This window comes from Saccopteryx leptura, chromosome 5 (genome assembly GCF_036850995.1).
Source record: "Saccopteryx leptura isolate mSacLep1 chromosome 5, mSacLep1_pri_phased_curated, whole genome shotgun sequence".
NCBI lineage: Eukaryota > Metazoa > Chordata > Mammalia > Chiroptera > Emballonuridae > Saccopteryx > Saccopteryx leptura.
Window position 1 is genome coordinate 55,769,699 of NC_089507.1, and position 12,079 is coordinate 55,781,777.

The 12,079-nt window shown below is 34.5% G+C and overlaps 1 protein-coding gene across 2 annotated transcripts in view; it reads left to right on the forward strand.

Moving 5' to 3' along the window:
• MTHFD2L (methylenetetrahydrofolate dehydrogenase (NADP+ dependent) 2 like) overlaps positions 1–12,079 on the forward strand; it is a 103,621-nt gene that overhangs the window by 26,796 nt on the left and 64,746 nt on the right. For both annotated transcript variants that reach the window (XM_066385591.1, XM_066385592.1), the window contains exons 4-5: positions 3,099–3,251; positions 4,449–4,556. In XM_066385591.1, coding sequence (XP_066241688.1) covers positions 3,099–3,251; positions 4,449–4,556 — 261 coding nt within the window. The remainder of the gene's footprint in view (positions 1–3,098; positions 3,252–4,448; positions 4,557–12,079) is intronic.

Consider the following 12,079-nt stretch of genomic DNA (forward strand, 5'->3'; position numbering starts at 1 on the left):
GATACTAGGGGACTTTCAGTAGCAGTCAGTCAAAAGCATGAAATGAATTTATTTCTCTTACTCGTAAAACAAAAGGTGGTATTGGTTATAAAATGTTTGGTACATGTGTTTAGACACATATTAGCCAATCAAGGAACAGTGTTATATTTGGAGGCCTAGAAGAAACACTATATTACATTCATTGGGATATTTTAGAATTGTCAAATGTGTTGATTAGAAGGGATGGAGGTGAAACCTCTCTAATTTTAAATTTTGAGTGGTATTTAAGATGCTTAATATTTTGGATTTTTATATAATACAGAAGAAAAACTGGTCTTGGGGCAAAAAGATGTGGATTTGAGTTCTGGGTCCTCCTCTTAGTAGTTGTTTGAGATTTACTTGAGTCTCAAACTTTTTGAACTTCACCTTTAAAATAAAGATAATATCTTTTCTGTCTTAGTTCTCATTTGCTATGAAGATCAAAGGGAAAACTGATGTGATGGTAGCATGAACATTGTAAAGCACTATTTAAATGTAAGGTATACTAATTCACATTGTTGTCATATACTGATGTTTCATAATAAAAGGTACATTTCTCTAGCCCTGACCTGATAATAGCATTTGGTAAGAGCATTTGGTTAGCCTCAGTTGGTTAGAGCATTGTTCTGATAGACAAGGTGTGGGTCTGATTCCTGGTCAGGGCACATATAAGAATCAACCAAATGAGTGCATAAATAAGTGGAACAACAGATTGATGTCTCTCTCTTTCAACCTTCCTTGATTTCTCTAAAATAAAAAAATTTTTTTTTAAAGTACATCTCTCTGGGCTAAGGATGTAGGTAAGATTTAATCCCCTATTGAATTAACATAGAGATACATAAAAATGATGTACAAATTGGTTTCCTTGATTTTTATGATGTAAACATTTTTAACCTACTCATATAAGCTCTTATCCTTTTAGATTAAATAACCAGTACATGAAAAATCAGTTTTCATGTGTTTTCTACCTGAAACCTTTTATATGGCCACACATCTGTCTTTGAAACAACTATTATCTAATTAACTTAAGGCAAAGTTGTTCTAAGTGGTAATCTGAGTTGAAGGTTAAGAGGCACATAAGAGGACAGGTCTGTAATTACCATTGTCAAGTGCTTCCCGCCAAATTTTCAGATGCTTATATTTCTTCTTTACTATTTCAGCTATTGTGTGAAATGAATTATTTATTACAACTTAGTGTTATTTTTAATGAATGAAACAGTACAGACCAGTTGAGAAAATTCAGTGTAAGGAGAAGGCTCTCAAAATCTACAAAAGAGCCTTTGTTAAGTTCTTTCAGTCAATGGCTAGTTCATACATTACATTAGTGAGTTTTTAATTTAGAGATTATCCAATTTAAGTCCTGGCTCAATAATGAGGATTTCAAATACAGTGGTTTCTTTTTTTTTAATTACAAAGCTTTTGATTTTGTTTTTAAAAAATATCAATGGCTTGAACCTTCTGCCTGAGTGGTAAGTGTTGAAAAAATGAATCATCAACATTATCACCATGACCATAATCATCACCCAGATTGAAAAAAGGACAACTTTTTTGTCCTCAAATAGTAAATTAAAAATGTAATTTTTATAAAGTTTTTCTAGAATCTATATAATTATCTTCTAACTTCAGAGAAAACAGATGGAGTTTTTACTCTTCTAGAACATTATAGAATAAAAAGAATTTTTTTTTATTGATTTAAGAGAGAAAGAGAAATATTGATTTGTTGTTCCACTTATTTATGCATTCATTGGTTATTCTTGTATGTGCCTTGACTGGGTGGCCAAACCCACAACCCTGATGTAGAGGGATGATGTTCTAACCAAATGAACTACCCGGCCAGGGCTTAGAATGAACAGAATTCTTGAAAGTGAAAAACTATTCCTTAGAGATACATTGCAAACACCCTATTTCTATTTGAATATGAAACAAATAACTACTTATATATATGTAAAGGACTTTAGTAGTCTAATGATGACAAATTCGATCTATTTAAAATAAGGTGGCAGTAGTGTCACTTTTACAACACCAAATATCTAAAGTGCAAGGCATGGATCTTTTGAAACAATTTAAACTTGGGCTTCAATCTTTTTTAAAATTATGTCAGAGTGTAGTGGACAAAGAAATTTTGTGTAGCAAATGTATGTTTATTTTAATATATTAGGCACATAGGTTAATTGTTGGATTGCAGGGGTCCCCAAACTTTTTACACAGGGGGCCAGTTCACTGTCCCTCAGACCATTGGGGGGCCGCCATATGCAGTGCTCCTCTCACTGACCACCAGTGAAAGAGGTGCCCCTTTCCAGAAGTGCGGTGGGAGCTGTATAAATGGTTTCAGGGGGCCACATGCGAACCGCGGGCTGTAGTTTGGGGATGCCTGATTTAGGGTGAGCTAAGCTACTATGCGTAGAGTGGTAGTAAGAGCCTATTTTATATTTCTATACTTACTACTTTTCAAATGGGATGATTGGTGTCTCATATCTCATTTGATTAATTCACTAATTGAGTTACATTCTTTTTCTTTCACATAGAAAACCATAATGATATTTTGGATTTCAGTGTACTAGTGCTTTAGGGAAATGAGGTATGTGTGTATGTGTGTGTGTGTGTCTATGTAATGTTTGCTTTTTTTGTTATGTCATTTGGGATGAAGGTAGTTACTGATGATGTTATGACTATTTTTAACAGAAAGTTCTTTTAACCTGTATGCTAGAAATATTTAATGAAAGCCTATTTGTGGAAATGTGTAGTAAAAACATAGACTTTAATATACAAACTTACTGAGGCAAAGACTTATCACCAGAGTGTTCCCAGATCTCATTGGTAGCGTTTTATTTTACAGACTTTTCCTTTCAGCGGGCCAGCCACTTCTGGTCCTCTGCTTGCCTCTTCTCTTATAGCAGTGAAATGCAGCCAGAAAGCATGTTGTTTTATAATTTTGATGTCAAGAAAAAGAATTGAATAATGATTTTACACCTATACTGGGGCTAAGTCATAAGGATCTGGCTATTGGTCCTCACATTTCATTTCTAGACTTCCAAATGAAAAACAATTGTAAAATTAAAACAAGTTTATTTACTTTTCAGACCATGTGGATGAGCGAACAGTATGCAATGGTATTGTCCCCGAAAAAGATGTGGATGGATTTCATATTATTAATATCGGAAGACTGTGCCTTGATCAGCATTCTCTCATACCTGCCACTGCCAGTGCTGTTTGGGAAATAATCAAAAGGACAGGTTGGTAACTTGTGGCCCACATGATGGGGTGCTAAGTGCCAAACCGAGCATTTGTGCACCGCCTCATGGAACTGTCTCAGTCACATTGAGCAAAAAAACCAAAAAACAAAAAAATTATAAGCCCTAAAGCTTCAATCTGTCGAAAGATATAAAGTTATATATGTCAAGAAATAAACCAAAATAAAACAAACTGGGGTATAAGTAACTGCTCTTGAATTTTGTAGGGAGTGAATTTTCTAATAGTAGGTTTGTCTTCCTACTTTTAAACTAAAAACAATGTATTTTGATGTACCTTTTCTAAAATGTACTATATTTTTCATTAACTTTAACAACAGAATGTGCTGAACATATTTGAATCATCTCTAATGTCCTAGGTTTTCATTATAAACATTTACTCTTGAAATGTGCTCTAAATATTATATGTAAAGCTCTCGCAGGTGTGTAGAGATGTTTGCTTCTACACTAATTGACCCCATAGTGCCTTTTACATTGATGGTGCTCCTGTCTCTACCATTGTGACTTCCATTTCTAACAGCATCTTCTCCTGTCTAGTCTGCTGTTTTCTAATTGAAAGATAAAATGTCCAAGAGAAAGCAGATCATAGAATTTATACTCTTAGAATGTTAACATTTAGAATAAAAACCCTTAATTCTAACTTTTATGTTTTACGTATGAAGAAACTATGCACAAAAGAGGTAAAATGTGTTAAATTGGCAAGTTTTATCTTTCATAACTTTTTAAGTCCCTAAGTTTAGAGCTTCTCTCTTATGGAGTAAAGTGTGTGAGCTTTGTGGGAAATACTATTTTTCCCACTTCATTTTGTCCCAGTTGTGCTTGAAGTGTGATTGCCAATTAACTTGACATTGTTGTACTTTGCTGACTTTGTAATTAGCAGTTAATATATTTTAAGTCTTTGTATTTCCAACTTTTCATGTGAATCTCAATATTTAAAAGTAATTTAATGCCAACTTGAAAATACTTGTGATTTTTTTTAATGAGAACATAATCGTAGAGGAAGTGACAAATCCCAGAGGTATAAAAGTAAATATTTATAAATAATGAATGTGGACACATTATAGACAAGTCACACAATAATTCCAATTTAATTAGAAGTTTTTAAAGAAATGTTTCAGTTAGTTGTTCAAATGTTTACTTGCTTCTTGCTGTTGATTATTTAAATCAAACTCTATGTTTAAGGAATTGAAACATTTGGAAAAAATGTGGTTGTGGTTGGAAGATCCAAGAATGTGGGGATGCCCATTGCCATGCTCTTACACACTGACGGAGACCATGAACGGCCGGGAGGTAGGTGTGGCTCTGGTGGGTCTATATACCTTTACAGTTTTCTTACTTCTTTGTTTTTTAATTTTTATTTAGACAATTAATTTTAATGGGGTGACATTGGTCAACTAGAGTACATAGATTTAGAGAAAACATCTCCAGATCATTAAGACATTCGATTACATTGCATACCCATCACCCAAAGTCAGATTGTCCTTAGTCACCTTTTATTTGGTTTTCTTTATGCCCCTCCCCCTCCCAGTTTTTTTCTTAAAATCATCAAATCTAGAGGTGTGAAATTGTGACTTAGCATATTTGTAGGTTTATGCAAATGGAGATTTTCTTTATTCCTCATCTAATGACATGGGCACCTTGAAAGTAAATAAAGGAATTATTGGAAATATGTGGCTGCTTTGTTTCTATTTCCTCTTTGGGCTAAATAGACTTTCTTGAAATTATTAACAACATAGACATTAAGAAAAGTGGGAAGCTAATAGGTACATAAAAATCATATGAGAGACATCTGCATGCTCACACACACACATAACACTAATATATAGAGATATAGATTTCTTATTAACCTTGATGAATTTCAGTTTTCTGAACTCAAATTTTCCAATAACTGTTTTAGAATCTAAATTGATATAATGCATATGAAATATTTTTTTAAGCTACAAAGCCCTATGAAAAAGCCCAATGATATAACATTACTTATCTAAAATGATAAATGATGGGACTTTTGAATACTGTTTTTCCTTCCTGGGCCTAAGGATTTAGATATTGCCACAAATCAAAATGTGTATGTGGGTCAAAGTAAATTAGTGCCTGATATTGACTCCAGGTAACTTTAAAAAGCCTTAGTTTTGAAAGGCCAGATCTGGTGGTATGAACACAGTTTTCATGGTAACCATCTACAAAGTTACATTTCTAGTTTTATTACTCACTTCTACCTTAATGTTTTAGAGCTTATCCTATCTATTTCTTAAGGTACATTAAAAATATTGATTAATATTTGCCTTTATATAATAGTCTCTGATAAGCAAGGTGAAACAACCAGAGAATTTTAGTAGGTAAACTATTTTGACTGGAAAATCCTTACCAAGAGCTAATAAGCAGTTTTTTTCATTTTCAACATTTCATTTGATCTCATCAAAACATAACAGTAACAAAGCTGCATGTCTTGTCCAGCACTTTCTCATAAACTTTCTTATTTATTCTCAATTCTGGCCTAAATCAATATTATTTGTATTTTGCATCTAAAGGAAATGACTTTGAGAGACTTCAGGCAGCTTCCCCAAGGCTGCACAGGGAGGCAGTAAGTCAGAGCTGGGAGCCGAGTGCTGACCGTGTGGTTAGGAAGGGAGACTTGGGTCCGAACCTCTCTTGCCAAGCCCATTTCCCGGGAATGTCATTCAATCTGTGTAAGCTTCCACTTCCCTCTTCTGTGAAATGCATATAACAGTAGTATTTCCTTCACTGAATTATTGTGAAAATTAAATGACACAGTCAGTTAAGTAAGTTCGTGAGTACTTGTGAACTGTAGCTGTTACTATTAACTCCATTATTATGCTCAGGTTAATAATCTGTGGCCATACTAATCAGAAAGTTTAGAGTAATATGATCCAAGATTAATGATGTCTTTTTCACCTTCATTTGAGAGGTTATTTTTCTGATTTGTTTTATGTTTGCTTTATTTTGGATTAAATCTAGTCTTTGTTGTAATAAATTACATAAATGTAGAATTTATAAAGCCTGTAAAGTATTTGGTTAGAAATATGCCATCGTAATACTCCAAATCATAATTTGTGGGAATCTTTTTCTTATAGATATCAATAAATTGTATGCTAATTTCTTGATAAATCTTAATTTTGAATTATTTGTACCTAAGCCTAAGAAAATTAATTTATCTTTTATTCATGTAATTTTATATTAGACATTCCTATGTCAGAAAACATATGAACTTTATAAATATTTTATAGTTTTAGTTATAAAATATTATCACTTGATACATGCCAAAAATTGAATTAAAGTGGAATTAGTTATATAGTACTGGTTACTTACAAACCAGGTATTTACATTTACACTTATTATAGCAGTATCTAGGTGCTGTTATAATTACTGTATCTAAAAGGTAATAAATTATATTAAAAATGATGTTGGATAGTTTGTAACATGAGTGGTGTTTAATCTCATGCATATTTAATAGGAATGTGCTAACATATATGATTAATATAATGAATTGTTGAGAGCTACTTACTGAAGATTTGGAGTCGTGTGGGAAAGTTAATATTTCGAATGTCCATGTCTGGTAGAGTAGTAATTATATGTAATAACTACATGTGCATTGTTAGCTAATAGAAATAATGATGGAGGATTAACTTGGCCAATTCATATCCAGAGAACTTGTTCTGATTACATTGACACTGTTAGGCACTCAACTCACGTTGTATTTCTTTACCAGAAGAGATTCAGAACCTTAATGATTCATTGTGTCTTAAAGCCAAAGATAATTGCACTAGGAAAAGAAATGTCATACTATAATTTAGCTTGATTAATATGTGTCTACTCCTGGCTAGTTTTTATTCTTAATTATTTAGGACATGGATCCATACTATTTTGTGGAAAAAAGCTTCTTTTTATTCTTCAAGGGCTTGAAATATCTCAAGGACTTAGAATGTGCTAAAATCTTGAGATAAGTGGGTGGTGCTGGTACTCAATGCAGCAGATATCACAGGGTGAATCCCTTCTACTGAGGACATATCCTCATAGAAGGCTTTGTAGAGGACATGGCATTAGAGCCACTATGGAGTGAGAAAGTGAGAGATTTTCTGTCCTCTAGAACTTATAGACTTGATGATAGTGGTGGACATGATATATAGGTATGTGTGATTTAAATGATAAATATTCAATGGCATGAAATAAAATTTGGCATCCTTATGCAAACATTCTAGTTGCTTAGGGGAAGCCAGGGTTAACTGGGGAACATAAAGAGACTGACAGTAGGGAGTGTCTTCTCCTGAGCCCCACTGCTTACTGTCTGAGTCCCATGGGGACCACCCATAGATCATGGTGTACTCTTTTAACTTCTATGTAGATAAAAACCTACCCGGTTTACCTTTCTTTCAGAATGAAAAGTGAATACCATTTTCTTTTAGCATAATGTCTTTATTTTATTTAACTTGATCATAAGGGAGTGAGAGGAAAGTTCTGTAATTTTTCTAAAATGTTTTTTTTTTTCCTTCAAGATAACAAAGTTCCATAATGATCAAAACATAATTCTGTCACCAAAGGAATACAGAATATGATTTTATTTCAGATTCTTTTAGAGAATTAGCAAGTTTCTTTCTGCATATTTTTTATATTTTAATGCAGGACATCTCATCTAAACAGATCCCTGTAAATCACTACAGGATGGTTTACATGTGCCTCCTTTAACGAAAAGGTGTTTGTATCATTGCAGTGGTGTTGATGCTGGGACTTTTTTTAAAGAGCATTTTAAGAAGGCCAGCAACCAGCTGACTTTGCTTGCAGTTCTGTGAACCCAGGGATGTTCTTGATTTCATTCAGGCAACATGCACTTGGTGCTTATTCTCACTGAAACACCGGGGCATGGTGAACAAAAAGACGTAGTCTGCATCCTCAGAGTTCATCTTTGGGCACTGTGTTTTTCAGAGCACTACTTCTGTATATCAGGTATTTTTGATTCGAGGGACATCCTATATAAATGGAAAATCACAAGATATTTTGCTAGTAGATTGCCTTTCCTTTGTGAAAATTGGTTCTAGATGTGAAAATGAACAGTTTTCCAGGCAAAGAGCATTATCTCCCACTTATAAGTGGTGCCTTCAGGTAGTAATAACAGGAATGGATGTTTGAGGCAGTGTACTGTGATATGTGTGGTATATGTGATTAAGCTCAGTCCAGTGCCAGGTAGGGTCAGACATTCTAGGATTTCAAAGAGAAGAGCCAAATAGGAATGACTGGACATGCAAGAGTGATGAAAAGCGATCACTACTGAGACTCAGCCTTGGCAGTGGAGTGGAGTGGGATATTTGCTGCCACTGAAGAATGAGTCATTGCCAAACTGGGGCAGGAAGGATGGATGACATTTGGTCTCTGCTCCTCCCATCCCGTGACCCCTAAGTTAAAAGTCCTCATGTTGAGATATTATGATATTATGTTTTGTGATGCTTCTATATTGATTAGACTTTACTGAATTTTGCTTTGAGTTGGCATAATGAAAAAAGGAACAAAAACCAAATTCTTGTTCTAGTTTCATTTTATCAGCTGCAGCTGCATAGCAAGAGTGTTGTTTCATTTTCAGCATCTCCTAAATTCAGCCAGCTAGGACCTGAAAAACACTGTACTTAGAAAATATATATTCTCACATAAAACAACTGGGACTATTACACTGTTGAAAGTAACATTAAACATTATTTAAAATGAAAAGTGAAGTCCATATCTTTCTCATTCCCTTTCATTTTCTTTCACCAGGCCCTCTGAGGCATGTATCTTATTACCAGCACAAGGCATCCCTTTCTAAATCTATAAGCCTGATTGTTCAGATGTCACTTGTAAGGATTTTGGGTTCGGCTCCAATCTATCTTTCAGCCATTCCTCCTGTCACCCTCAGGTTCCTTATGCTGAAGCCCTGCAGAACTACACATTGTTCTCCCGGGACACGTCCCTCCTGTGCCTCTTGTCCTTGTAGACCCTATTCCCTGTGCATGCAATATCATCTCCCACTACTCGCCAGCGTTCCTCTCAGCACCCACCCAACTTTCAAGATGTAGCCAAAATCTGCTAAGTTTTGGACATTGTATATGCTGCCAATACAATACTAGTCCTATTGCATATTGATTATCTACCTGGTCCACTTTCCTGCATTCATGGGGAATGTGAAATTCTCAAAAACAAATATCTTGTTTTAGGTTTCTTTATATCTCTGAAATTTATTTAGCACAGTGCTTGGTATGAAATAATGCAACTAGTCAATTAATAAAAGTTTATTTAGCGTCTCCTAAGTGCCAACTACTGTGCCAGTATTATAGAAAATAAAACTACAGGCAAGGGCTTTAAAATAAAACATTGTGATTTATTGAACAATTCTTATATAGAAGGGAGGATCGGGAGGAGGGAGAGAAGTAGCTAGATACTTACCACACACTAATTTCTTAATATTCTTAAATTATAGGCCTTTATACAGAAGTATTACTTAAGTCATTTTTCCCCAGGAATCAGGTCACAGTGGAGGAAAGTGTCTTCTGACCATAAAGAAGGGGAGAGGAGACCTCAGGGCCCTGGAAGGGAGGGCGAGTTGTTGCTATTGGCATTAATTGAAAGAGGTTACAGTGTTTTTCCAGTAAAATATCTAGCGTCTACCATTTTGTTTAGACTAACTTTTTTTTATTTTTCCTTTGAGCTGCTGACATGTAATGCTGTATTCTTACAGATGTACTAATTTCTTTGTCACTAAGCATGGACATATTATGGTGAATAAGTCAGACATTGCCCTGTTCTCTTAAGCTTACAGTCTAGTAGGAAAGATGGTCAGTAAACAATTAAGTATGAATGATTAATCAATGTAATTGTGCACAGTGCTGCAAAGGAGTAGAGCTTTCTATAATGAAAAGCTTAATTGAAGGAAGGGATGAATTATTTCTAATTATTGTTCTATATGAATGTTATACCTTTTTTATTTTTTTTTGGTCTACTGTCTGTTGTAATGGGATGCTTTTTATTATTTACCTTCTGTTACTATATTTCACTTCAAACTAAAAAAATCTCACCTCACAGGCAAAATAAAAATATCTTCTACTTGAAGTTATTAGAAATTTCTAAGGACTTTTTCTTTCTGTTTCCCTGTGGGAATATTTCTTCACACCCTTAGGACTTCCCAGTGCTGCATCCATCTGCCTCTCCCCTCATCACTGTTATGATTTAACCTTTTACCTATATCACCCATCAGCATCCCAAATAGTGAGTGTTCCCGCCTATTCATCCATTATATCTCAGATCACATGGAACTTCTTTAGCAGGCTTCTCTGATAATCCCTCGCAGCCTTCTCACATACACCACCATAGACATAGTGAAGAACTTCTCTTCTCAACATTATTGTGATTGTCATTTGTTTGTGTCATTATTTGATTAATGTTTGCACACTAACTGGGCAATTAACAAGAGCAAAGATCAGATTATGTTTCTGCCCATTTTATTTTCAACATTAACAGTCCAAAAAGTGTTTGTACAATAAATAAATGAATAAGTTTACCTTATTTGTAGATCAAGGATATCATAAAAATTTTAAAATGATATTCCTAAGCTGTATTATTAGGAACACAAATGTACTACAAGATTTTATATAGGTTTTAATTTTTTAAAAAGGGGAGAGGAATTGGTCAAATTGGTGTGAGAAATCTAGATGAAATAAAATCAAACATAAATGAACTGTGATGGTTCCCAGAGGCTGTACTATGGTAATATAGTAAGCACTGTGGCTCTCTGAGAGAATACGTAATAGTATTCGTATTTGACCCTGGAAGTTTGTTGTTTTCCCCCAACACAATATCTATATATAACGATATATATTCGTATTTATTTCATACATTAATCTTGAAAAGCAGGAATAATTACAAAAGTTAAATCTTTAACAAACAGACCTTGTACATATATACCTTTTAGTCAAAACAAGTGGGAAGGAAAGAGCAACACTTTGGCTTTTGCTTTTACTTGCCCCTGTCCCGTGGCTGAGCTGGCTGGCTCGCTTTGGGTAGACATCAGGAGGGTCATGTGGTTTTAAATTTTAGTTAGTGTTTTTTATTTATATAGCTTAAAATCTGTTTTGCAATTATAAATATTACTATCGACCCTGACCTGGCAATTTGGTGCCATGGAGCATTAGGTCACTTGGGGATTGGATTCATGCGGTTGATTAACACATTCCACTCCTATTAATAGGAGAATAATCCTAAAAACATATTAAAACCCGTATTTTCATTTATAACTGCCAAGTTGTTCATGCCATAGTTGCGGTCTGGATTGGTGAGGACTGACTGCTAGAACAGGAAAGCCTGGTGCTGTGGAGCGTAGGCTCTGTGGTCATGCTGCCAGAGTTCACATCTGTGTCTGCATCTCTCTGGGAGACAAGGACGCATGAGGTTCTTGGGAGAAATAAATGTGCTCATACCTCTAAGAACTTAGTGTTTACAGCTAGTAAGTACTCAATACATATTAGCTACTAGAGTAAACTTATTCTAAAACATATTTAAGGTGGGCCACAGCAATATCTAAAACAATGCAAGTAAGAAATAGTTAAGAAAAATGAAAAGCAAGGCTGGAACTAAAATGCAGCCAAGAATAAGGCTGCTGCTAGATGGACATATTATCAAATACTCATGGATATATTCTCAGTCACAAGCACATTGATTTTTATATACTGGTGCTGAATATATTTGGAGAATTTGTTTAATTGAATATAAATTATACTGTGTTTGGGTCACTAATTTCATCCTAAGAGCTTTTTAGTAGGAAAAAAAATTACTAGTTT